The 23,248-nt window shown below is 40.7% G+C and overlaps 2 protein-coding genes across 4 annotated transcripts in view; one reads left to right on the top strand and one right to left on the bottom strand.

The window, feature by feature from the left end:
- The window catches only part of LOC145436782 (uncharacterized), a 181,165-nt gene that overhangs the window by 133,192 nt on the left and 24,725 nt on the right, over positions 1 to 23,248 (top strand). The gene's annotated exons all lie outside the window — the stretch shown is intronic.
- Positions 167 to 21,733, bottom strand: LOC145436496 (serine/threonine-protein kinase/endoribonuclease ire-1-like). 3 transcript variants are annotated; one of them, XM_080313874.1, is made up of 9 exons: positions 20,474 to 21,733; positions 18,411 to 18,457; positions 10,710 to 10,775; positions 9,222 to 10,043; positions 9,094 to 9,168; positions 8,434 to 8,535; positions 5,269 to 5,464; positions 4,084 to 4,367; positions 2,827 to 4,017 (listed from the first exon to the last, which is right to left on the bottom strand). In XM_080313874.1, exons 1-8 carry the CDS (start codon positions 20,530 to 20,532, stop codon positions 4,337 to 4,339), a joined length of 1,398 nt encoding a protein of 465 aa, XP_080170000.1. In that variant the 5' UTR covers positions 20,533 to 21,733; the 3' UTR covers positions 2,827 to 4,017; positions 4,084 to 4,336. The 3 variants fall into 3 exon arrangements, with proteins under 3 accessions (XP_080169986.1, XP_080169995.1, XP_080170000.1); XM_080313860.1 differs by lacking the exons at positions 5,269 to 5,464; positions 8,434 to 8,535; positions 9,094 to 9,168; ... (2 more) ...; positions 18,411 to 18,457; positions 20,474 to 21,733 and having other exon boundaries at positions 167 to 4,017; positions 4,084 to 4,336; XM_080313869.1 differs by lacking the exons at positions 5,269 to 5,464; positions 8,434 to 8,535; positions 9,094 to 9,168; ... (2 more) ...; positions 18,411 to 18,457; positions 20,474 to 21,733 and having other exon boundaries at positions 167 to 4,017; positions 4,072 to 4,336.

The following is a 23,248-nucleotide window of genomic DNA, read 5'->3' on the forward strand; positions in this document are numbered from 1 at the left end:
AGATAAAAGCCATACTCATGCTGACTGAATCCAGATCTAACATGACAATGCTGTATCAAGACAGTTGGAATACATTTGGATCCGATAGACACTGTGACTGCGTTTCCATTACCGTTAATCTCAATTGGCAAGCCTTACCAGCTAACCCAAGTTATGAAACCTGATATACATGCCAATGTTGTATGGTATTTTGACATCATGCATTTACTGTGCATTCATTTATATAGAATCCCATAGCACGGCCTCTATCGAGTCTATAACAAATTGCGCAATTACAAATTTCCAACATAATAAGCATATATTCAAGTAAAATTACTTTATAGTACTTATCTAGTCGTATCAACAACCAAATTTCCATTCTACAAGTCTAAATCAAATCATATATCATCAGCATGACATATTTTACTATTGGAATTGTAGTGCGTCACGTAGGCTAATTGCCATGCAATAATAAAATCCGTTGCTTCATCACAGAATACACATTGCTATACGACAAGTTTGATGCCGTCTTCGGGATATTTACTTTGGGTCATGCAATTCACTTAATTTCGAATAAATTTTGACAGTTGGTGCAAAACACCATTCCGGTCTTTGCATACATAATTACGTGTCCACATCGGGGACAGCTTTCCGGTCTGTTTTCTATCTGACAAACTGCGTATGCTTGCGCTCCTCTTTTTGCATTGAATCCTAAGGTGAAGTTCACGCGTTGCTTTGATTTAGCGTGATAGCTCATGAAGCGATTTTTTGTTGTGAATGGTAATTCCATGCGATTGCCGCGCATCTCAATTGTTCCCATCCACGTCCTCACGTCAATTATCTGACCGTCAAATCTGTGGAGAGGCTGTCGCTTTTCGTTAGCATCATGTAATACAGACAGGTTGGTATCACCATTGAGATCCTTTATGAATTCGATAGGCTTTCGGACTATATTGGACCTGAATAGCCTCTGACAATCATCCAAACGTTTTTTGCACTTGTCTAATTCTGACCGATTCCCCGGTGTGTAATCCAGCAACGTCATTACGTATTGGATGATGTATCTGTACAGCGGAGCAAATGATCCGCCCTCATTCCTCATATCCCAGAGATCGGCATAGTGCTTAGCATAACGTAGTGAGGCTGGTTGCATTAGATTGCGCGAAATTCTCATCCAATCCTCCATGTATGGAGATATTTTTATGTGAGATGAATCTTCGTGATTGATGATATCTTCAAGTAACTTGATATATTCAGCATGTTTATATTCCGGTAAATTCTTTATTACATCGATATGTTGATTCCCCCCCTCGCATCTACAGGAAAGACGCATTAATGCTGCTCGACAACGTTTCGAGGTGAGTGATGTGGCCGAATCTATCCTCAACACAAAGTCCCACAAACGATCTTGAGCAGAAGCAAAACAGGACATGTAGTCATCTATCTCATTCTGGAATTGTAGCTGACCTTTTCCTCCTTCTGACAGCTCAATACATTGTTCGAAAAGATACTCGATTTCCGCGAAGGTGTCGAGAATAAAATCCCACATGAAATGTAAAGAATGCTCCGGAGATGAGATCGTCATTAGATCGCGTGCATTGTGATTGAAACAGTATTTTGTTATCAGCAGACGGACCTTGATCTCTCCGATGTAATCATGGAATCGGATGACACCTGAGCAGAATTTGTTCCGACTTTCTGCGAATACATTGACAGCTGCTAAAGCTTTCTCTTTTGCTTGTTTGAGTTTTCCGATATCCGGAACGTCTGTGCGGGGATACTTGTTTGAAATCATATGACGTAATATTTCAAAATAGGCGAAGCCAAGCATGTTTCGTACTCGTTGAAGCTGCTCATCATCCGTCGGCATATTACCGCTGGTACTACTCTTCCTCAAATTGTCACTTCTGATTTTTACAGCTTCATTTAGAGCATTTTCAGCCTCTGTATTATAGGACGTGTTCGTGAACTTCTTGGCCACAAATCTCCCGAAGTGCGCATGAAATTCCGCATTATACGGGAATGCTTCCACCAATAGCTTGAACACTCCTCTCTGCTCATCTTTGTTGCCAATATCAGTGATAAGTCGTGAGAAAGCTGATTTTCGCCCGGCCATGTCATCAACATACTTCCCGTTGCGGACGATGAATACGTTCGTCAAAATGTCGATGAAATTACTTTGTAGGGTATCTCCAAACCTTTCGTGTTCTTTCATGCATATGATGAAATAACGGGCCAATTCTGCAAGATTTTGACAAGCGATTTGGCTAAGTTCTGGTTTATTTTTATCACTTGGAATGCGGCCAAGATATTGTTCCAGTACCTCTTTTGCAACTAGGTAGTGTGATATTCTCCACTCCTCGCCATCGGAACATTCGCGTATTAACTGTTGTCCTAATCCCGGGATATCATTTTCCAAGATCACCCTTTCAGTTTCATTTTTTTCCAGAATGATTGAAAAGAATTCTGCTGGCAAATCTCGATTTCCGTAGTAATTTGTCAATGATAGCATCGCAACGACGTGGTGCCATTTGCTCTTGATGTCTTTCAGTCTCAGATGATTTTCGACATACTTTCCGATCCCTCTGAAATCTGAGTTGAAAGCAGTCAGTCCATATTCAAACAGAGAGTGTTGGTTGCCAGATAGAGTACTTTTTGTCAGTTTTTCCAAGGATTTTTTGGTTCCAGCTGTGGCACTTCGTAGAAATGCAACTTCGAAGTTATGAGCTTCGTTTGACGAAACTCTATCATGAAGAAAAAAATGGTCATTGTTGTCTTGTTGGTTAATAATGTCGTAATTCCGTTCCACCTGAATGATAACAATGCTTTCATCTTGGAACATGCTCATAATATTTTTTGCTTCTTGACTGGACCGTCCATCGAGTAACAATAGGACGGGTAAGCCTGATATCTCAAGTATCTTCTCAAGTTTCTCCTTGAAGTCGTGTCTAAGTTCTATTCTCTTATCAAGGGCCAGGCAAGGAACTTCGGACCTGAAACTCCATAGTAGCTGTCGTCCGAGTGTTGTTCCACCACTTCCAGGGGAATGATGTAGGGTCACGATTCCTGTTTCACGATTGTTGACTAATTCCTGGATCCGTTGCTTTATTACATCGAATTTGACCCTTTTAACGGCGAATCCCCCATACTTCAGAACTTCCCACGTGAGATCTCCACCCTTCAAGAATTCGATTCCTTGGGCTTTAACTTTTTCGTCGTCAAACTCTGAGATAGGTCCTTGGAAAAACGATAGTGTTAGTACATGAAAATCCACGGTTAGCCATGCCAATATTTCTTGGTCGAGTTCACAAGATGATACTTATCCTTTATCGTCTTCTCCCTTCGATCTTGGCAATAGTGTGGCTTCAACGTCATGATCTACGGGAATCAGATCATCTTTCAAGCTTTCGATCCACTCACAAATTCTATTTAAAGGAGCGACGATTGTTTCGTCTACTTGTTCCTTAGATACTTTGCTCATTTTGCCACTGTCTTGAACTTCCTTGGATAAGCAAAGTATAATCTTGATAGGCCTATTCCCAAAGCTTCCTTCCACTTTGGAAATGAAATCTCGAACATTCTCTTCCATTTCGTCATTGACATCATTATGATACCAAAGAATTACCATGGTAGCTGATTTTCGTCCCGAGCAAAATTTCGCCAACGACGAGATATGCTTTTGCAGTTGCCTTTTCACCTTTCTATTCCCACCTTCTGCAATGCCAACCCAATTGACTATTTTATCTCTGATTTCCCCTACTTCTTTTTGATCAGACGTCGTCAGAACTTCCAGACGACTTGTTGGTAATGATTGTCGTAAAATATTTAGCAAACCTGAGGTTTCATCGGTTTCTCCGTCAAAGTCAAATACTTTGCTCCAGGGTACTAAGGAAAGTGCGTTGTAACAGCTTTGATCAGTGGAAATATGTTTAACGCAGCCGGTCAGTACGTACAGTCTTTTTCTATCAAATCTTTCTACAGCGCCAAGAAAAACATCCTTGTCCCGGTCCGGGTCTTCCATTGATCGTACTAGCGATTCTACAAAAAGTATTGCGTTATTTTATTGAAGAAAAAAACTGACAATATATATACCTCCATAAGTACCTGTATGTTCTGCCGTTGGCGATATAATTTCAGGCTCGTTCGACACGTGACTTGAATTCTTTTTAACAAATTCCAAAATTCGGTCCGTTATTTCCTGAGCGTCTGGTTTAGGGCGCATAGGCTTCACTGGCAAATCGAGTAGCAATTCCGGGATCCTTTTCTTGTGTGCGTCGCGACAAAGTATCAAAGTGTTTTCCCTTGAAAAGTGCTCTCTCTTGAACACGTCTTTGTATGCAGGTTCGTTCAGATCGTTTTAAACGAATGCGGTGTTAATGAAGAATATCCTGCGAAATGTTTATGAAATGGATAAGTATAGGCCTACTTTCCATTGACCAAGAAAACTTTTAAAAAATGAGTATCATTAGGTATAGAAGGCTATTATCAGATCTTCGCGGTTTAAATGGAAATCTGAAGTATAAATATAGTTCAGACAGCATCATCAAAAAACTTGTCTTGGAATACAAGTGCATGTTTATGTCTGTCGCAATTTGACGAATATTTGTCGTATGTTCGTGTATCTTGAAATGAATAAGCTGGAATGTTGGCATAGTAGCATAGGCTACTTATCTACATAGATGTAACATTCCAGACAAAGAACTCATGCTACTAAATTGGAGTTCTTCCACACTTGTCCACTTTGGTAGAACTTAGGAAGCTAAGAATATAATTTGAGACTTGACTTGGAATTAATTCATGACGCTAACGTTAGTGCGAATATGAGTCACCACGCAAGATTTGAAATTTGAAAACGTAACATTCAGTTATTCTAGACTAGATGTTACGGTGCAGCTAAAGGATTCAGGAGATTTTTCGATATCGAGAAGCCAATATCGACTTGATCACGGCAGTGCCGTAAATGCCTCACGTGGGGGTTTATATCACATTGTTACAAAAGTTACCAATAGCTTCATATTGAATCCCACTCAATTGATTTACAGCAGAGGCTGGACTGATATATCAGCGCCCAAATCTGCCTTATTATCATTAATCCAGGACCCAGATTTAAACACTGAAGTCCAGCAAGAAATTTCCGGGAAAATCCAGACATATCGCTACCCTTATTATCTGAGACCAAAGCATTGCCGACAATTCATCACATACCCGTTCGAGGTTTCGGAAATACGATGTCGATTATACTTTTGTCAGTCGTCTTTATTAAAATCTAGAAATTTTGTTTTAACTTACTTGCATCTACTCGATAATGCACTGAAAACGGCTTGCTTCGTAGTTGAGTTAGCAGCATATGTGCATTGAATATTCAATCCCTTTTGTCGTAGACGACGTATAGCATCTGCAACTGGCTCCGCAACATTGCGGTGGCAAAAAATATGGGCATCACTTCGTTCCTGCTGAGTCACTGCAACCGTTGGTGAATTGAACTCTGAATATAAGCAAGATTTGCGAAGATGGTGAGCCTAATTCTCCATTACTACTCCACAGATGTTGTGAGTTGGATGATGAGATGATATGGTGAGACGTATATAACGAAAACGTGATTCAATTGCGGATCTTTGTCGCATACAAAATATGTACCAAAGCAGTGTACGTACGTGTGCAAATCTGTTCACGGGTGCACATTATACAGTGTTTACCCGCGGACAAAACGTGAATTTGTTGGGACCATTTCTCGGATACAAATAAGTAGCGTGCTATGTCAACGCACGATTGTTTGACGAAGGTTCTGTGCGTTTACAAATGTACATTTTACGTTATACACAAGCTACCGTTGAACGTCAAAACATGGAATCGTTCTCAGTTGTGAGTAGGACACTGTTGATAAAAATATCGATTTGAATGAAACAGCTTTATTTAAACCTATAGGCCAGGGGTGTCAAACTCAAATTGCGTCGCGGGCTGGATTCAAGCCTTCAAATCGCTCGCGGGCCAGACCAGTCAACAGATTCCAAAATGTTACCTCGTGCTCTTGCTTTTCACTTGAATACCTTAAAAGCATGTACAGATAATACACAGATCATGGGGTTTTCAAAGTAGCAATGCGCAACCCCTTTTTCGCGAACAATGGAATTGTCAAAAATACGAGGATTGTCTGGTTGAATACAGTTAAGAACCGCCAAAACAGTGACGCCAACGACGATATAAGTTGGCATATTCTTTACTATGCTCCCTTTGATTTAGTCGTAATCTGGCGTCAGCCCTGCATAAATGCGTTGTGAGCGATACAAAATATATTTAATTAAAAACGCGGACGTTGGAAATTGGTTTATTAGCATTAAACCGTGAGTCTGGTTTATCTTATGTCTGGGGATCTATTGGGTCGAAAGTGACACCGCAGTGCGATCATAGATATTTCAATTATATATATGTGCAACTAATATATTTTCCATGTAAACTGCATATAACGGTTTCTCATCTGCATTTCGCTTCTGTATAAGTAGCTGCTTTTTGATCCATGTTTGTATAAAACTCAGAACTCTTCTTGAAATTGGATGTCGATTTCAATGACGTGTTATTAGTGGTAACTATAGAGTGAAATCAGCGCCGTTGTCGGGTGCATGGTTATAATGGGGCCAATGAACATTGAAGCAGTTCCTGCAAAATATCTCAACATTTGTTGCAAATGTGCTGGAAAATATAGGAATTTTTCAATTTACTAAGAATTGCTTCGCGGTTCGGATAAAATCGTCTGTCGGACCGGATGCGGCCCGCGGGCCGTATGTTTGACACCCCTGGTATATACCTAACAACAATCAATCAGCGATAACGATTGGGAAATTGTACATTAAATTGCAGCTGATCAAATGTTGCGGTTTATGAATTCTTCATCGCAGCGAGTAACACCTTAGAGCAGTGGTTCTCAACCATATTGTCTTCGCATACCCCTTTTAGGCCATCGCGGACCCCCGCCGATCCCAAAATAAGTTTTTGTTCTAATTTAGCTCGATTATCGTGCAGTGGTGTAGCCGTGTCGTGTATCGTGTCTTGTGCAAATATTAACTGTAGGCTAGTGATAAAAAGCAATAATATGACTTATCATGAAAATAGCATCATAATATATGTGGGAATTGTGTATATTTTCATCCTTTCAAAGCAAATATTGCAGCTTCATCTCTTGAAATACATGACCGTGTCCTGAAAATCCGCGCTTTCGATTTTAAATGCACGAGAGCCGAAAATACGTTAGCCACAACAATGATAAGTGAAGCGAATAAAATAACAGCGTGTAACGCTTACGACAACACCTTTGATCGCATATCGCATGATCGCATCTTAGGCCCAACAACAACGACAACAACAACGACAACACATAACCAGCCCAATCATTTCTATCCAGCAGCTCATCTCGAAGTTATTCTGGGATAGCACAGCACTGGAGAGAACAGTTAGAGATTCCGTGCTGAGGTTTCAATTCCTTTGGTACAGATTAGAAATGAAACTTTAGGAATGATCATTTCAAACGATTGTCCACAAATAAAAGACTCTACGGCAGGGGTTCTGAACTCGCGGCTAGCGACATCTTCCAATATGAACGCAATTACTACTGGCAACGCAAATCCACTATGACCTCACAATTGAATATTCCTGACGTCATGGCTTAAAAAAAAACTATAAAAACATGTTTTAAAAAGGACCTTGTTTTAAACATGTTTGTTTTAAATTGATTTTTGTTTTAATTGTAACCCTAACCATATACCGAATATCATCTATCATTGGCGGCACGCAGAAGGCCGGGAACGGAGACAGGCGCCGCTGCTAACTCACCATTAATAAATGATACTGATAATAATATTATTATCAGTTGCGGCTCGTTACGTAGGACAACTGAGGGCATTGCTCCACCTATAATTCTTTTTGAAACCAACAATTAAAATTTATCGATGGAGAAAAATGAATATGGCGAAATTGAGGGGGAAAGAGCGGTACAATGTGCTAATAAATAAGAATTGATTGGCATCAAAGAATTATACATGATTGGGCCACAAAGAAAAAAAAGGTTCTCTCAGTAGCGGGGAACTTTGAGATTTTATTGATTATATACCGTCGACGGATGGCATTTTTCGCTGGCATATCGACACCACAATTGTAGCAAAGGCTACTATCAATGTACATTCTCACGGCACACTAGTTGAAACGCACTACTCTGGACTATAGTACTGATATTAATTCCACCACTAACATATAAATGTCACAAATCACATTACGCCAATATTGCTAAAAGTTGTCGCGCTATCCGCCGCGAAATTGTTAGTCTCTGCTCCGCTATCCGATCTTGAGGGAGCGGCCGCTGTTATCTGTGATCAAAGGAAGCGTAATATCTGGCATATGACTTGAGTTTCAAGTCACAGTAATTTCCAAATTCAAATACATTAGATATATAGTTAAGAATTTCACCTTCCGCTTGACCATCCTTGATCTGTTCTCTCCTTTGTGTTTTCTCAGAGGTTTTTGGAACTTGAGAACTTTTTGTGATGAAGACATTCTCGGGTCCAATATCTTAAATGAGAAGCAATAAAACAAGCACCTATAAATTCTCTCTAAGTTACCAAGTACCATATATATCGATATCGACAAAGTATTACTCGGTAGCGGTAGCAGTAGAATTTTAGACTCTATATGACCCCCATTGCTGTCCCTTTTCCGTGCCTACCACGCAGCAATACTGACCATGGGTTATTTGTGGCGAAAGAGAAGATTGTCATTGATTCAAGAGAAATTTGGCTAGCTAAAGTACAATCGTAACCAACGCCACAATGTTGAATAATTCGACTGGACGCTGACCTCTTATCAGTCAGCAGGTAGGTGGACGACGGTGACATGTACATCTGAAGAGTATATCGCACCCCCTCAAATAGTCGGCACCCCTGCATCAGATGTATTCACGCACATGATTCGCAACTCGATGCATATATTGATATTCGGAGAGCAGGCCAGATTATGAAGGTGAATGGTCATGGTCAAGTTATCTAATAATTGTATCTTTATTTCGAGTAGGCTTTTCAACTGATTTCTTGGTTGATTCATCATTTTGTTATGAGATGCTTTTCAACTTACTTCGTTCTTTCTTTTGGCTCTTTTCGTTTGCTAGTTCGCACGGAGAACTTTTTGTATTGCCGTCATGTTGAATGCCTGAACGTGAGTAAATTTGGTAAATACATTCGTCGCAAAATGACAATACTTACCATCGAAAAAGATATCATCGCGTATTTCTTTAGCAGTAGGCCGTTTTGCGGGATCGTGTTCCAACATGCGTTCAAGCAAATGTTGCAATTTGTACCTTTTGTAAGATTCATCGGGAAAAATTGGGATGCCAGATAAATCACGCTCCTTATTTTCCTTTATGTTTACGGCCCATAATAATGGGTCAGGACCGAAGGGGTGACGTCCATGCGTAACGATGAAATAGGCAATTATGCCCATGGGATAGATATCCGCTCGATATCCGAGCTTCTCCACTTTTGTATATGTCTCAGGAGCTCTAAACCCATCGGTTCCAGCACTTGATTGTGTCACGGTGACGTTAGTTGCGTCGTCCGGGATTTCTTTGCTGATTCCAAAATCGGATACCTTGATCCTTTTCTTGTCTTTTGAAATGAGAACATTGCTAGGCTTCAAATCTCTATGCATAATTCCGCATTGATGGATATGTACCATTGCCATAACCATTTGTAGAAAGAACATTAAGGCCTTATGGAGGTCAAACTCACTTTCCTGTGTATATTCATTAAGATTTTGCGAACATCGCTCCATTGCGAGGTATATTCTCGGAATGAAACCCGGTAAGATTCCGGAAGTAACAATTCGCATGACGTATGGGTCACTGTCCATCTTTTGTAAAATTTTAATCTCATTCTCAAGTTCTTTTGTCTTGCGCACAAGTTTAATTGCGAGTTCCTGCTTATGGCCATTCGCATGCTTCTGATATCCGAAGTAAACTTCTTTCCCTTTACGTATCGGTTCAAGAATGTTCATCCATATGTTGCTTCCGGGAAGGTTAGTACAACCTATGACATACAATCATTGTAATTACCAGAAGCTTGTGGTTAAGAATGGTTATAATATATTATTGCTGTGGCACCAGTCTGCGTCATTTGCTGAGAGACTTCTCCAAAAATACGTCTTTCGTGCCGAATGTTACAATCGAAAAGCGACAATGCCTGTCAGTTTGTAGGGAGTAACTAATTCGTTCTCTACCAATGCATAAATCACCAGTACGCACAATTTTCCAAGCATTTACAATCCTCGGTATAGAACCAATGAAAGTCAGTGATGTCAAACTATATAAAGCATGTGCGCTTTTATTTAACCGGAAAATCTGTCCAGCATATGCAGTAACTATATCTGAATAATATACTTGTTTACTTAACAGTTAGCCCCATAATATAGCACCGTATAGCGATAAAGATGTAGACCCGAGCACAACAGATAAATTAATCTCCCTATCCATGCGCAAGACTGGCATTAGTTGACCTGACAGGAATGATTATTAGCCACATCGCACATCTCCGGAAGTCGAGCAATCTCTGATTTCTTATATGAAATTAACGATAATCTGCACGTCACTATACCATTGTTGAAGGCGCAGACATGTTTTACTGAATCGAGAAACATTCCCCGCATAAATTTTGAGCTTGGTGTTCTACAGATGAGCTGAAGTTACTCCCACTCACCGTCATGAGACACTCCTTCGTGTACATTTTCACTTCCTGTGCTCCGTTTTCCGTCGCAGTTTTCACCTACATGTACCCCACAACGTTAATTCATTGAATTCGAACCAATCCATTTTATTCGGAACAATTTCTACTTCAATATGACTGGCTGCGTGGCGAGAGTTGGTACTTAGCTGTCGTCGCGGCAATGATATCAATGTATTACTTCTGACGCAAAAGGTCTCCGACATTCAAAGAAGTTCAAATACCTAATTCTAGCGTCACTGTTCAGTTTAATCTCCTATATTCCTGACAAGGGGGCTTCAATAGAGCATTCCAGTGAAAAACAAAGATGTTAGGGTTTGGTGTTAACATTTCGGAATCATTTGACTGGTCCGGCTCGCAAGCTATCTAATAGAGGATTGAATACGGACCTCGACGCTCGACCCCAGTTTAGTTCGACCCGCTGCTATAAACCTATAATCAGCATTTTACCTGCTGCATTCGCGGACTAAGTCCTATCCATACAGGTCAAGGAAACGCTAGTAATGTGTGCTCACACTTATCCAAAGCAACTATAGAAAGTACCGACACCCATCATCAACAGCGCAACGTGTCCCTAGAGCCCTACACAACAAGCGGGCTAAGCCAATCGATATCGTAATAATCTGATATATCAAATGAATACAGCTACCTTGACGGAAAGATCTCTCTATACCAGTGGTTCCCAAACAGTGTTGAATTCAATGGTTTCTGATGGGGAATAGACGCATTTGTTCAAAATCATATACAGGACTGTCGACATATTCACGGAGACACATGCGCAATTACCGTTACCATTTAACTGCTCTGGATCGAAAACTATGTTGCGTGTTGTTCACAAAACCTCCTTTTCAACTAACTCTGGATTGCCAATGATGGCCTCACAAACGCATCCAGCACGACTAGTTGGACATGAAATAACGCTTTTGCGAAATTTTGAGCGTTACTGGCATCGGTTCGCAATACGTTTTATGTTGCAGTTATAAGCGATTGTCTTGCGTACTGGTGTGGTTGTGAAGACAAAAGTGCTGGGTAGTGGAAAACAGGATCGTAACTGTCGCACTCAAAACCCTCCAATTGGGGGGCGAGCTCGAATGGGCCCAAAATTATTTCGTGAATTATCGTATTTAATTAAAGTATTTTTTTTAATTCATGCCACTTTTTCAAAAAATTTCCACGGTGGGTGCACGATTTAATATTGCCGAATATCTGGTTATTAGGTACCCTTCCCCCACGAAAATACGCAGAATTTATAGAAATGGCCACTTGGGCGTCGGGCATTACTGCGCCACGACGCACCAAGGCATATGAAGTTATAGGCCATGTAAGATGCAACTCGGAGAAGTGTACCAGAACGATCAGCAGCGAGAAGACCATGGCCGAAAATGAAGGCCCTTGTGGTGATCAAAAACTTCGATAGATATAGGCTACAATATACATATATGTTTAATTGGTTAATGGCTGGCGCCGAATGTTCCTATCTTGGCGATCTGAACCCCATAGGACAAATGCCATCCCGCAAGGAAAAATTATCTGCCAGTAAAGCAATAACAATTTGGAATCTTGTGTGTCTTTTACTTTTGGCGATCTCCATATCTTTGACATAGCAGATATAGGAGGTCACGAAATAGCATAATGTAACGAAGTCAATATACTAATGGAAACGCCCGATGATGTTCAATTCTTATTTAGGGGTCCTACCTTTTCCAACACACCTCACTCAGCTTTACCGGTAAATCTAATTACGTGACAGAGAGGGGAGGCAAAATTGACAGCAAAATATATGCAATTCCCGATCATATTGGCCGACTCAAACACGAATGATATAAATTTCTCGCGCTTCACGCGTTTAGTCAAAATAAGGCGATGCACTAAACAATAGACTCAATGTAGCTATAACTTGCAGAGAAAACGCGTACAGGCTCATCGGGGCTGAGAGGGTTCTGGGGGCCTAAGACCAACGTTTTGGGCGGGGCAGAAAAGGTGCTATTACGGTTCTGGTGGGGAATGAAGACTCGGAATAAATCTGAAGTGGGGAATGAAGACAAAAAAGTTGGCAACCTCTGCTCTATACGTTGAATGACAATGCACGAAAATTTGTAGGGCCCAAATGCATTCTGTAGACACAGTTCTACCGCTACAAGTGAAGGAAAGGCTGGTAATTTGTGTACTCATCAATACCGAACGACTATAGAAAGTATTAACTGCGCAACGTTTCTCTGCGACGCGATTGCACTTCGAAACACAAGCTCATTTCCCAGCTGGGCAGTCACTCTCGCTGCGCTGTCACTCATTTGCTCCTCGGTAGAAATGGATGTAAAGTGTGGAGTGCCTCAGGGCTCAGTTTTAGGACCGACCCTATTTTTGATCTACATCAATGACATTATCAACTGTTCCTCCTTTTATACTACACTGTTTGCCGATGATACCCATCTTTTTCTTTCATCCGATACTATAAGCAACCTACAAAGTTCTGTGCAGAGTGAACTTACAAAAGTCTCTCAATGGCTTGCTGCTAACAAACTAAGTTTAAATACCGATAAAACTGTGATGATGCTCTTTAATACTGCTTCTGATAACCTTACTGTGAATCTAGATAATAACTGTATCTCACTGTGTGACTCAGCAAAATATCTTGGAATCATCATTGACTCTAAATTGTCATGGAAACCGCATATTGCTCATACCATAACACAGCTTTCTAGATGTGTAGGTGTAATGACAAAACTCAAGCACATAGTTCCTAGATCTGTGCTTAGGACAATTTACTTTTCGCTTTTTTACTCGTATCTACAGTATGGCATAATTGTATGGGGGAATGCTTGTACTTCACATTGTTCTAAAATTCGTACCCTGCAAAACCGAGCCATGCGTTTGATGGCTGGCTTGCCCCAACGAACAAGATTATCCCAGTACTACCGCAAATACAAAATTCTAAAATTTGACGATATTTTTACATTTGAAGTAGCTAAATTTATGCATCAATATTTTTCAAATGAATTGCCTCCTGTGTTTAATGATTTCTTCGCCCTTGCTCAAACTGTTCACTCACATAATACCAGATTTTCTTCCCAAGGTAACATCTATTTTCATCGACCCACAAGTAACCTCACAAAGAAATCGATCGACTATGCCGGTCCTGTCATATGGAATGCTATACCCTCATCAATACGGGACCTCCCATACCACTCCTTCAAAAAGGAATTATTCAGTCACCTCCTCTCCCGTTACCAATGATCCGCTTGTCTCACACCAATTTTTTTAGTTTCTTCAGTATTTTATTTTTATGCTGAGCTGAATTGATTGATCCCAACCAATGCATCCAAATTTATGACACGATATCTGTATTTGTTAATGCAGGGTGTGATCAGACTAGTTGACCCTACCCAGAGTCATATCGGTCACACCCTGTCCTATACCGTTAAGTTCATTTATTGTTGTTTCATGTGCCAATGATGTTTTCTTTACGGTTGGACAAATCAATAAATATCTCTCTCTCTCTCTCTCAGCTACGCTCTCGTTTCGCCAGACAGCATTGCTGCGTCACTATGTCACTCTGTATAACAAGGGAATATTCGAGGCTGATTGTGGGAGTTCAAGTGTCAGGAGCGGAATGACATTTATATTTTCGTAATCAGTACAGCGGCAGCTTTCGATTGATACCCGTTTTATCAAATTTGATGCTCGATAAGCCGGTCAAAAATAACCGTCAAATTTCCTTTATCCAAATGAAAAATGTGACGTATACCAATTTCACTGAGCCGTGTGATTTGATTGTGTCCACACCATATAGGACACTATGTTCAATCGAAAACCAAATTGCAAAGAATGGCGCAACAATGCAATAATAAAAATGAACGCTACAGGCAAAGTCATCTGTACCGGTAGTCATTACAAAGAAGAGAGAAAATTAAATTATACAATACACATAAGACATTACACAGACAAATAGCGGTATAAAATTTTGGAATTTTTTTAAGAATTGTATAGAAACTGTTTCTGCCGGCATAAATTAGGATTGGTCAATTTTATGATAGTCGACTTCAACACAGACATATGGAAGGCAGATTTACATTCAACCAGGACCGTAACAGCACTTCGTCACCCCCCCCCCATAAGAAAAAACGTTTGTCTTGCCCCCCCCCCAATTGGATGATAATCCAAGCTTCTGGGGGGCTTGTCCATCAGTTTGGTCGTGTTTGCTGCGACTTGTCATTGACAATTATTGTAGTGTTTAGTGACACGACCGTTACATCGCCTATACGCGCGAAGCGCGAATATTTTCAGCAGTTCCTAACTAAATCGGGCAATATTATCGGGAATTGCATATATACTGCTATCAATTTTTTATCCTTCTTGCTCACGTAACAGATTTCCCGGTAGATCTGAATGAGTTGTCTTGGAAACTGTAGGGCCCGCGCGTAAATAATATTTAAACTATAAGCATATTCGGGTGATATAAAAACTTCATTACAGGATATTGTTTCGTGACCTCCTGTCTGCTATGTCAAAAGATATTGAAATCGCTCAAACGTACTAAACTAAAAGAGGGACAGGATTCCAAATTGGTGTTTCTTCACTGTCAATTAAATTTTCCTTTGGGGTAGGCATTTGTCTTGTCGGGTTCAGATTGCCGGGACAAGAACATTCGGCACCAGCCTTTTACGCGCCTATGGACAATTAAACAAATAGGACTACGTATATATAACGAAGTTTTCGGGCGGCATAAGGGCAGTCATATTCGGCCTCGGTTTTCTCGCCGCCGATCGTTCTGGCACACTTCTTGGATTCGCATGTTACATGGCCTAAAACTGTGTATGTCTCGGAGCGTCGTGGTGCGGTAATGGCCGACGCCGAAATGCCCATTTGTATAAATCATGCCTATTTTTCGTTTTTTTTTAGGGGGGGGGTAGAGTACCCAATAAGCCAGATATTCGGCAATATTAAATCGCGCGGAGCGCGAAAATATTTTTAAAAGTTGCAAAAATGTTCAAAAAGTAACTCTATAATTTATGCTAATTTACAAAATAATTTTGGGCGCACTTCGAGCTCCCCCCCAAAAATTTGGAAGTTTTGGATGCGGCAGTTACGGTCCTGTATTTAGCAATCACAGTGAACATGCCGTCATTGTAATGACTGGCACAGACATGATACTTCATAATATGTTGGCCGATTGCTGAATTCAACGCTGTAACCTCGTTATACGAACCAGAGTCGACCGCTTCCCTAAACCACAAGTACAGAACGATCGATAGGTTAGTTTACTGAGCTAATCGATTTAGGCATATTTTGGTTCCCTCGTCCAGCCAACCGCAAAGTTGTGCGTCCCACATACCGACTATCACAGTCTCATGGGAAATTATATATAATATTACTCTTTTAAAAAGCAGGAAACACATCCTTGTGGGTGTGAGGCTTGAGCGGTCTAGTCATAAACACCACTCGAGGAATGAGCATAAAATAGGACGATTGCATAGTTGACCTAATCTGATAAGCAAAGCGGTCTGACACTGACACACGCGAATGGAAGTGTATGTACACTGTACCGTAGTACCAGCGGCTGTTTGAATTGCCATATTTTCTTTGTAATTCAGTTGCCCAATCTGGATATCCATTGTCGATCAAAATGGACTTGATATTATAAATTTCCACCACAAGCCGAACATCGGGACAGATCATTAGCGCACGGCAGTGAAGAGCCCGGAAAAACCTAGCAGTTGGTCAGTACCGGGATCCAAACTCACTTCGTGACTGCAGCGCGTAACCAACTGCGCCACTCGCTTCCCGTATAAATATATAATTTCAAAGAGTCGGCAGTAAATATAGCTTCGAATATTACATTAGATATGCATACATTTGTCGCAATGAAATTTAGGTTTAATTTTGAATTTTTAAGGTTCACCGCCGCGCAACACTTATTTTAAAGTTTTATCGGTCCGCTAAATCAAAAAGGTTGAGAACCACTGGATTAGAGAATCCAAGGAAACATTGCCGTCGTCTTGACTGTCTAAAATTGCAAATGTGTCATCTACATTTTTAAAATACATATGCGGTTTGCTTACATTAGAAAAATCGCTTTCTTAGAAACCAGCGAATAAATTCGTCAACCTAGGCCCAAAAAGTGACCCCATGGCAACATCATCAATTTAGCGATACATATTGTTGTTAAAGCTTTACTTTCATGTCGATTTTATAGTCTGTAGTCTGAAAAGAAAATGGACAGTCATATTTTGCGGCCCTCGACGTGATTTGAGATTTCAGAAGAAAACTGAGAAAACGATTTTGAAATGCAGTTTCAAGTATTGTTGTGGTTGTTTCGAAATAAGCTATTCTCATGTGCCCAACATCACTATTCGTCACATAGCTAAAACGGCTTTGGAGATGACAACAGCATTCCATCGAGGGAGAATAATCTGCTGGAACGAATGGGCTGGGCATATTGCCTTGACGTGCAATGACCAAAACACTGCCAAGATCGAGACGCCTATAAAACGGCATACGGCAGTGGTTCACTGGGCTGCGCGCTCCTCTTGTGGGGGCGTGAAAGCATCTGAAGAGGGTGCGGGGCTTCGGTCAACTGAAAAATTTTTCGCGCTCCGCGCGATTTACGTCAAGTTTGGTTTTTGTGGATGTTCCGTGTATTTTGTGTATATCAACAGTCATAACCTTCAATGCCATGAAACTATCCGTTGGGATTGGTAGCAATCTGGTTGCATTTTGTTATATGACGATAAGGGGGGGGGGCGAAAGTTTTCAGTATCATTATGGGGGGCGTGTCTAAAAATGTTTGAGAACCACTGGCTTAGGGCTTCCCCACAAGATCAAACTTTACGTGGAGATGGTATTTCAGCTAGTACCGTATCTCGCTAGCCCCAATATCGAGTCCTTATTCGCTGAAAAGCGTTTCCAGTATCGTGCACAGCTCAGACTTCAAAATAAAATGAAAAGATTGATATGATTTTTTGTTGTAGTTGTATTTCTTTGATGAAATATTACTTCTTTTGTGGTCACTACGCCCATTGCCTAAATTAAGTAGCACGGCGTTATACTGACGTAGAGTTCCGAAACGATGGTTGCCTAGTTTATACCGATATTGAATTCATGCGGCCCGCGGCCGCTGCGAAATTTGAAAAGTGGCCCGCAACCCGATTTGAGTTAGCGACCCCTGGTCTATACTATGATTATAGTGAGATTATTGTGATAATTGCTATAAAATGTTCAGTAGTACTTTTGCATATGGGAAGCGAGTGACGTAGTGGTCACACAGATCACTGCAGCAACATCACTGGTAACTGATTCTAGTCTTGGCTTTGTGAGGACTCTACGAGTCGGATATTTATCTGGACTTCTCATGGCCGATCCTCATGTAGGCTACTAACCGTGTCCCGAAAAGCCCAAAACTAATCGAGAATGTTCGACCAGTCAGTAGCAAATACTCCAAATTTGGTCTCACTGAAGAGTCTAAAAGTGTATGATGGGACAAGTGAGCGATTGAAAGTCTTACGCCGATGAATAATACAATTGCGAAACTTATGAACTGTACAATTATTAATTTCTACTTAAGACCGATAAGAGCCGGAAATCATCTCACGATCAACAAGGGAGGATAAATGGAGATCGAGAGAAGTCGACTGTTAGGTATATTCGAATATAGACAATTAATTAGCGTTAGAAGCTTACCAGATCCACCACCAGACGTTGATATGTTGACTGCACTGTTGTGGATTCTGAAATATTTTATAAGATATATTTCCCCATAAACTATAACGTCTACCAACAGTATACGGCAGTGGTCGGGAACCTATGGCTCGCGAGCCATATATGGCTCTTTCGGGTATAGGCTCTTTGACTTATTTTTAATTTTGTACTTAGTTTTATCGATATTGCAGCAACGTGTTTGTAAATTTTCATAACGGGCAGAATAATTATTCTCGTGACAGGATAAACATGTATTTAAGAGGTCAAGACAATGGCGTATCCAGGATTAAGGGCTTGGACCCATTTACAAAATCCTCAAATTTAAGTTGCTGTAGCGCCAGCGACCGATATCCCTCGCGAATTCGATGTACCGGACATCGCGCGCTGCGTAATCTTGGATTGCGCCATGCGTTGGTTGATAAGAGAATAGCAGACGTCTGTATGACGATCTAGTTTACAAATACACATTGTCCTCCTAATCTACGCCGAGAAATGAGCTGTGAAGGGCATGTTAATTACAAATTCAAACTACAAACAACGCTTCGTTATCCACTGTTTTCATTGGTAAGTCGGCCTAGCTTACTATTAGCCTACTGCTTTTAAAATGTAGGCGTGTAGTGCAACGCTTATGTTACCGCCGAATACTTTAAGAATTGATAACTCGATCAATTCTTAGATTTTCGGAATCAGGGCTATAGTTATATTAAATGAATATCAGTTATTATAGATTCTGAGCTACTTACGATGAATTGCATTATCGCAGGATGATTAGTAGCCTACCAGTTTTTACAGAGGACACATGGCGCCCACGACAAATCCCATGTACTGAGTTCGAATTAGTACTACCATGACATCACGAATTTTCAATTGTGACGTAACAAGTGGTTCACATGTATGGCTCTTTGGGAGTTAAAATGGACAATATATGGCCAACATGGCTTTTCAGATGAAAAAGGTTCCCGACCACTGGTATACGGACTTCCGGCAGCTCTTGCTCGTACGCGAGGATTCAAAATATTATTGCGTACCGCGTGTTTGACGTACCCAAAATGAGAGCAGTTACGTGGTACATTGCACTTATTGCTCACGAATGAATGCTCTTAGTAACTTAAGGCCCGTGTACCTGTACATAGTTAGATAAGGTGGTCTCGAAGATGAATTGTTTTGGATTGACGTCACGAGAAGGCTTGCCTACGTTTTAAAAATATGATCAGGTTTACATGGGCATTGCCCATTGGGCAATATATTTGTCGCAGTTCGAGAGTTACCGCCGTTCATGATTGATATTGAAGGTTACGCTGCACCTTTTGCGGCAACCAGAGATACATTTACCAGTTCTTGAATGACTAATTGACTATTTACACGAGCTCTATTCAAAGAACTCCTTTTCCAAATCTTGCGTACTATACGATTAAATCGTCAGGTTGCCCAATGAAAAACGATGCACATCAAATTTGAACTTTTTCCAACCGGTAACCGCGAATCTCTTACACCTATCAGTTTAGAAATTTAGAATTTATTTTAAAAGATTTTTGAATTTGTTTTTTCAAATTTCACTGGGTAACCCATCAAAATGATACGTTGTCTACAATGCAAAACAAATTTGACTCAATTACAACCGGTAGAAGCCACGTTATTTTAGGTTTTCGGTGATAATTCTGGGATTACTTACCGACAATGCTGTTTTTTTTTTCAAATCCAAAATTTATAACTGCAACAACTTCGCTTCTACCGGTTGCAATTGATTCAAATTTGTTTTGCATTGTTTATGTTGACAACTTATCAATTTCATGGGGTATCCAGTAAAACTTTAAAAATTAATATTCTACAATGAGTTCAAAATTTCAAAACTGTAAGAGCTTCGCGATTACCGGTTGGAAGGATTCAACTTTGGTTTGCATCGTTTTATTAGCCAACCTGGCGATTTAATCATCTAGCAAGAAAGATTTGAAAAATAGTTTTGTAATAGTCCTAATTCGCGCAAAATATTTTTTGATACTTCTGCTATCTCTTCTTTTGAAAATCCATTTTTTTCATTTACTTACGTGATTGGCTGCATATTTCCACTTTTTTTCATTTCGTCATTACCCTCTGCCATTATCATTCAATGCAGGATATAAAGCGAGCAATGGTACAGCATTAACTATTGGTCGATTGTTACGTCACGTGCTGAATCTGCGAAGAATGGATCAGGGTGAAACAATAGCACACAGTAAGATAGATCCATCCGAACCCTCCTGAATCGGAAATAAGTTTGGCTTGTCAGCATACTTACAATATACACACCCTGTCCCAGGCTAAGCCTATTCATTTCATTATATTTAAACATGTCAGTGCATACCATCCAGTCATACGAAAAACTATCATACCAAGACGATAATTCACACTCAAATCACTCGATGCGGCGAGATAGCGCAGTGGTATAATCCGCGGCTGCAACACCAATGAGTGCGGGCTCGAGTCCGACCGAGGTCGACTTACGAATATCGATACCTAAGTGTTGGAGGTTTACCTAGGCATGCACCTCCTAGCCACCTCATCCGCGTCAGCGGTGTCTTACAAAAGTCTAGAGGTGGGCCGTGCTATAAGTCGGCAGTTACGGAAAATAAGAAGAATATTGGTCTGGTGTATATGACCATAGTAGTCGCTAACACCATGAATACCCCAAAACAAGCAAACACTCGATGCCACAGATCACGAACGGAAAATATCCAAAAAATCGGCACCGACAATATTATAACTACATTTAGATTCTAACAATGCAGTTCTAACAATCAATTTCCTGATACGATAAATCGTCGATCTACTATGTCTTTGAAAGCAACTTATTTCCGCAAGTCACATTCGGACAGTCACATTCAGAACCAATAACGCCCTGATTGGCGCATTGTAACTATTTTCCTCTTCAATCGTGTTCTGAAAGGTCGCTTGGTCGTGTTTCTACGGATGATGTGTAATCTAAAGAACGCCAAAGCAATTAATTTTGAAACCTTTCATGACGTTTGCGCTCTTTGCCAATGTAAACATGGGTAACGGTAGATATGACTCGAGTAATGCAGAGCTATTCATCATTGCTATGTCTACTATATTCCTGTCACGCCCCGCTAACGAAGCGCAATTATCTGTCGCTGAAGCTACTATCCTGGCTTTTCGGAATGAGGCTGGCAGTAAAACAACTGATGTCTGGCTATTCTCGCGCGTACGCACACACCATTAAAGTCGTTGATGAACGCCTCTGTATTCGTTATTGGTGATCGTGGTCTGTTTCCTGTATGCCAGTGGTCCTCAAACTTTTTCAGACACGCCCCAACCCCAACCCCTTTATCATAGATAAATATTTCGCGCCCCCCTTATCGACATATCATAAAATGCAACCAGAATGCTGGTAATCCCAGCGGATAGTTTGCTGGCATGGAAGGTTAAGACTATTGATGAGAGAAGTCTAAATATGAAGTTCAAACTATAAACAGAGCAAAAACTATGAATTATAGCTCAATCGCGCCCAGCGCGAAAATATTTTTCAGGTAACCGCAGCTTCGTGCAGTTCAGATACTTTCACACTCCCCAGTTTGAGAGCCACTGCTGTATGCGATGGTTGATTACATCAAAGATGAAACAGCTTATGACAGAAGTCGCCCACTCAAAACGGGTCGCAGGTCACTTTTTAAGCTTCGAGAGGTCGCCGGCCGCATGAATTCAATATCGAGAGGAAATAGGCCACACAGTTCAACAACCACGTTTTGGAAACTTTACGTCTCTGCAGCGTCGTGTTCTCCAACATGGGCGTTGGGCAAATATTTCTACGGCCAAACAGTTTCGTGCAGTGTGAGCTGCGCACGATACCTGACAACTCTTTCGGGCGACTAATGAAGCGCTGTTGGGGTTAGCCAGACACAGTACATGCTGGAATACTATTTCGTCGTGACGGTTTATCTTGTAGGGAAGCTCCAATTCGTTTTCTAAGCGTCACATTTGCGGTAGTGTCTGGGACAATGCACGTCAAGGCAATATGCCCATGCCCAATTGCCCATTCATATCAGCTGATTGTCCTTCTACAGAACTCAATACCGTCACCGAAGTCGTTTCAGCTAATGAGGAATAGTGATGTTGGGCACATGAGAATAGGTTACTTTGAACAGCAATAATGTTAAACTAAAATCAATTTCAGTATTTCGAAATTATTTACTAATCGTTCTTCAAAAATCTCAAATCAGTTCGCGGGGCGGGCCGTAAAATATGACCTCGCGGGTCGCGTGATGAGACCCATAGTTTTTTGGTGAATAACAAACCTTAGCAAATGGTATTCCGCCATAGATAAGTAACCTACCTTTAGGTTATTATTGAGGTTGCACACTGCAGAGCACACACATGGCTAATCGCGAGTTGATTTCTTACGATCTAGACTTACGCGAAGCAGTGAAACCACGTTTGATCGTAATGGAACAGCGTTTAATGTTTTATAGTAGTTAGCTAAATCACACCTTCTTGATTCAACACCATATTCATGCATGTGTCTTGTGTCTGAAACTTTATCTTACCATTGTTGTTACAATTGCGAGCTGTGAGGAAAGTTTCTGAAAGCTCAAAATGATAAAGCCATATTTACGCTCTTTCATCAATGATGATGATCGGCTCTGTCGATTCGTTCTATAGAAAGAGACTTCGTTCAAACACCTACATTTACCGATATTATCGCTGATATTGCTTAAGGGAATGCTCGAAAATACCTATTTTGGGATGACTGTTGATCTTTTATTGCCTAATACATTTGTTCTTCATTTTTGTCTCCTATTATTGGCCTTACCGCTGAGACTGTGAAG

Source organism: Botryllus schlosseri, chromosome 1 (genome assembly GCF_051294905.1).
Source record: "Botryllus schlosseri isolate E-star chromosome 1, Bs_hap1, whole genome shotgun sequence".
In the NCBI taxonomy this organism is placed as follows: domain Eukaryota; kingdom Metazoa; phylum Chordata; class Ascidiacea; order Stolidobranchia; family Styelidae; genus Botryllus; species Botryllus schlosseri.